The sequence below is a fragment of the Nicotiana attenuata genome, unplaced genomic scaffold (assembly GCF_001879085.1).
Source record: "Nicotiana attenuata strain UT unplaced genomic scaffold, NIATTr2, whole genome shotgun sequence".
NCBI classification, from domain to species: Eukaryota; Viridiplantae; Streptophyta; class Magnoliopsida; order Solanales; family Solanaceae; genus Nicotiana; species Nicotiana attenuata.
The window spans coordinates 439,613-444,523 of NW_017670300.1; the positions used below are offsets into that span (position 1 = coordinate 439,613).

A 4,911-nucleotide genomic window follows, 5' to 3' on the forward strand; every position below is an offset into this window, starting at 1 on the left:
GTGGTGCTAGTAGGTAAGGGAGGGGGGGGGGGGTATCCTCTTATATATGTTATGGTTATATTTTATTAGATGACCATGTGTCATCAATTAAGGAAAGAGTGGAAGGGGGAGGATCCCACGTGTAAGGAGGGAGTGATATATACATATGTAGCTTATCTCACTTTAGGAGATGGAGGGCTTAAGGAATACATATGCAACACCTTGTATTAGGTAGTGGAAAACGTGAGTTATGGAGGCAACGCCTTAATTTAATCTTCTTCACTTCAGCTCAATATTTGTGATTTGAGATATAGTAACAACATTGTTTCCTTTCCAACATAGCAGTAGCATTCTCTTTCCATTAATAGCAGCAACGCTAAGTCATCCAAAGACGGATTTGTGGTATGTCGGCTCGCCCTACCATACTCCACATGTATATGTATATATGTCTTTTGGGCATGTTTTCTTCACATACGTTATTCACGTGATTCAGCAGTTTATTGACAGATGTTATACACGACCTACCCTTAATTCATGTTTATATCTTAGACGCATGCTTAGGGGTGTTCGACAGGTAGGGCGCTCGTCATGGCCCATCGGTTTGAGTCGTGACAGCCTTCTACCTCTAAAGCCACATAATCAGATGTACGACCCATCCCCACTTAACTTGCAAAGTGAAGGGAAAAAAATCTGCAGCTTGGTTTTTGTGTACACATTTTATCAGCCTCGTCTTTTTAATAAAAGCTTTAACACACACTACTTTTCCAAACTTTGTAGACCTCTAACATTCCACGACAAGATTTTCAGTTTCATCTAAATGTTAAAGAGGGTACCTTCGTGCCTTTGCCCCTGCTTGTGTCTGTCTCATAATTAATGTTGAATTCAAGATTATTGAGCTCCAAACTCCTCTTTGTTCAATTTTGGAGTTGAGTGACTAGATTTGTGTGCTTTGAATGGTTGTATGAAGAATAAGCTTGAATGAGTTTCATTTATTTTTTTCAAGCATGCAACTTGAACATGTATAATTTGAGCTACTGCCACCCAAACAAGTCCCTTACAGTTCATACACAAGCTTATTCTTCACACACCTATTTTCAAAGCACACAAATCCGGTTGTCCTCCCAATGTGCAACACTATATATATCTGATAACACTCCTGTATGTGTAACCCAGTTTTGGGGTACTTGCATGGACTTGGATGAGGACTTACAAGTTTTGGAACAGGTTTACCGGAATTGGCTATAAGACAATATTGGAATATGTGAATCACCTCATCTAAAAACTAAAAACTAAAAATGTTAGGGAAGAGCCACTTTGATTTGTTTATTTTAGGTCTGCAGCAGAAGCATTCAAAATGGAGCTTTTGCCCACCCCTATAAATTCCTAGAATCCACATTCCAGTTTATGCTTCACACATCATATTGGAGCATACAAATCTATCTGTCCTCTAATCAGCAACGATAACTATTATTGCCAACTTTAAAACAGAACAATCTTCTGAGAGACCAACTCGCAACCTCTTGCGCTACCACTTCAGGGATTCAACACATGGCAGCAGCCTAATATTGGCTAGGGTCGCTAGGCTCAAGTAATAGCAACTGAAACAAATCCTTGTCCCAAGCACACCAGCCAAGTGGTATTTTCAAAAGTAAACAACTTGAAAACAGAAAAATGGGAAAACCAAACCCCCCCCCCCCCCCCCCTAAAAAAAAAAACCCAACAATCACATTCCGATCGAAAAATGAAAAGTCAAAATTTTCAAGAGAACGACATTGTAAGTGTTTCCTTTCACAAATCACACCAAAGGTTCCACAACTGACAAGAACTCAAAGCTCCCAGCTTTAAACAAGACCTAAGCTACAAGTAATTTTTAAAACTCCTTTCCAGTACACTACCCTTCTATGTTGATCGGACTCTTCAAAATATCGTCGAGTACGTGTCGTATCCTCCAAAAATAGTTTTTGGAGGGTCCTATATGGGTGCAGCAGCTTTCTGAAGAGTCCACACAACATAGCTACCCCTTGCTTGCTTGGCCCAACCAAGAAAAAAAGGACTTCGTATAGTAATTTATCACTATTGGGAAGTATTAGTATTAAAAACATTGTTAATTCCAAATCAACTTGCCAAACAACAATTAGCACTTCAATTTAGTTATTGTTTTTTTATGATTACAAATAACTACAACAGTAAACATCTAAAATCCATATATAGCATTTAATTTCCCAAAATAAGCCAAAATGAAATTCGACACATAGAATAAGATAAGCACACGCATGCAATGATTCTCGTAGGCATAGAACTTAACAATAAAGCCTACTTTTATTATCCCAAAAAAGGAAATTTCAAAATAACTAAAATGAAATTACCGGATGATTTTCGTAGTCGCATTCATATTCATCGTCGGAGAATTGCTCCAACGCGGCGGTAGCAGGGTATCTACAAAACCCACGCAGCTGTCCCAACCAACGAAAATTCGAATCCGGTAAATAATAAACCTTACTTACATCACTGCCGATCAAAATTTGCCGCTGGCAAGCCGCGAATATATTCCGGTTTGAATTGGAAGAGAATAGATTAGAGAGAAGTGCAGAGCAAGTAGAAAAATAAGAAGACCTCCGTTTTGTGCATGCTAAGAGAAACCCTACTCTCGAATGCATTCTATGTATTTGATAAAAGGAGCTTGAAAGAGGCTATGATCATTGCTGTACTTCAGTTTTTTAACCTTCTCTTGCCTCGGGAAGGAAAAGAAGATGATAGTGTGCCCAAGAAAATGGTAGCTCCGATAGCACAAAGGCGGTGGTGAAGGATAGTAGAGTGGCGCTGGCACCGGGTGAATAAAATTGTGGGAGGAGTCCAGCGAGCAGCGAACAGGCGTTTGAGTGGGAACAGAAGTATGCGAAAAATAGCTATATGAACTAATTTCTCAGTTTTAGGGCCATTTGGAAGGCAACCTTTGTAATTGAGTTTGGGTTAGGGGTGGGCATATATTGGTAAGGCCGATAACCGAACCGTTAATTATTTATTGGTTTATCGGCAGTGGCGAAGCCACATGGTGTTAAGGGTTCGTTGAAAAATTGCACTGTGTATATAGGTAAAATATTACGTTTTAGAAGTATATAACACGTATTGAACACCCTTTGTTGTCGAAAAAAAATTCCACTTCTTTTAAATTTGAACACCCTTGGAAAAATTCCTAACTTCGCCACTGGTTATCGGTATTGGGTTATTGGGTTAAAGGTTCAGTAACGGGTTAATTTTTTTTTTATTGGGTTATCGGTTCGGGCTCGATTTGTAATTCTGTTATTGGGTAAAAACCGATAACCCAATAAGAATTAACTAATTTACTAGTTTACCCTTAAGTACATATATACTATACTAGGGTTTCATAATTGGTTTTTCCTATTCTTTCTCGATTCTCAGTAAATCAGTTTCTCTTTCTCATTTTCTCAATTTTTCTGCCGCACCCCTACGGCCCAACCTCACCAGTTCTCCGCCTCACCACGGCTCACGCCCTCACCAGTTCTTAGCCTCACAGCTCACGCCCTCACCAGTCACCAGTCATCCCGTCAAGAATCAGGCCGGCGTCACTCGTCAGTCGCATCACGACCTCACCAGTCAGCCCGTCAAGACTCAGGGCGGCGTGTAAGTTTTTAGTTGCTTCATCTTCATCTTTTTCTTAGTTTGTTTGAAAGCATTCTGGCTCTGGATTTATTTTTTTGGGGGGGGGGGGGGGGGGTTGTGCTGTGTGTGTGCGCGCTGCTATTGTTTGAGATCTTGTTCTAATCGTTTGTCTAGTCTTTAAATGTTTTTGGAGATTCTATTTTATTAGAAATGAAATGGGCTTTGACAGGAAATGTATAAATTTGGTGTNTGTTGCATTATCCACTTATAATTTTAACAAGTGTTTCTCTTTTTGGAATATTAAGAATCCTAAGCAGTAAACTTCTGTTTAACTGTTCTTAAGGATACAAGACCACGTTTTATTAACAATACAATCATATTCCATTCCACCTTTGTAATCCTATATTTATGCATCAGAAAGTTGTCAAAGACAACGGAAATCTTATTTATTTTTTGACTTCTGGCTCAAGATAATTGAGAACTCGACAGTTTTATATATTGTGAAATTATTTTAGTTGTTTTATCTTATCGAGTAAATCGATAACCGAACCGATAATGATCGATAACCGATTAACCGATAACCGATAACCAATATCTTATCGGTTTGGTTATCGGGTTATGATATTTGTAAACCGATAATCGATAGGCAAAATCGATAATATTCAAAACCGAACCGAACCGAACCGACCGATGCCCCCCCCTAGTTTGGGCGTAGTAAGTTTAGGGTGTGTTTGGTACGAAGCAAAATATTTTCAGGGAAAATATTTTTTAATTTTCATGTTTGGATGATTTAAATGTTTTGTAAAATATTTTCCTCATAAACTTATTTTTCTCTTTTTCATGATAAAAATATATTTTTTTTATTTTAATAAAAGAAATATTTTCTTTTTGTGTAGAAAAAGTATTTTCTTTCATTTCAACGAAAAAAGCATTTTCTTTTCATTATGTAAAAAAAACATTTTTCTTTATTTCAACAAAATAGGTATGTGTCTTTTCATGATGTACAAAAATTATTTTCTTATATTTTAATAAAATGAGTACTTTATTTTCATGTTGTAGAAAGAGTACTTTCTTTTTCAGCAAAAAAAAAAAGAATATTTTCGTTTTAGTTATGGAGCACAAATTTCAACGTTATTTTTGCATAAAAAAGTAGAGCAGCACATTAGTTCCTTTGGGTTTGTGTGATTTCTTAGAAGAAGAATTAAATTTTTGAAGAAAATAGAATCTTGGAAATGTTGGCTATTTGGGGGAAGGGGGGGGGGGGGGGGGTAGGCAAGGGAAACAGTAGGGGACTTGGGGGAAAGGGGGGTG

At 37.8% G+C, this 4,911-nt stretch overlaps 1 protein-coding gene across 3 annotated transcripts in view; it reads right to left on the bottom strand.

Moving 5' to 3' along the window:
* The window catches only part of LOC109237468 (DExH-box ATP-dependent RNA helicase DExH3), a 51,675-nt gene extending 48,760 nt beyond the window's left edge, over positions 1-2,915 (bottom strand). For all 3 annotated transcript variants that reach the window (XM_019403779.1, XM_019403778.1, XM_019403777.1), the window contains exon 1: positions 2,346-2,915. In XM_019403779.1, coding sequence (XP_019259324.1) covers positions 2,346-2,636 — 291 coding nt within the window. In that variant the 5' untranslated portion in view covers positions 2,637-2,915. The remainder of the gene's footprint in view (positions 1-2,345) is intronic.
* Between the last annotated feature and the right edge of the window lie 1,996 nt (positions 2,916-4,911).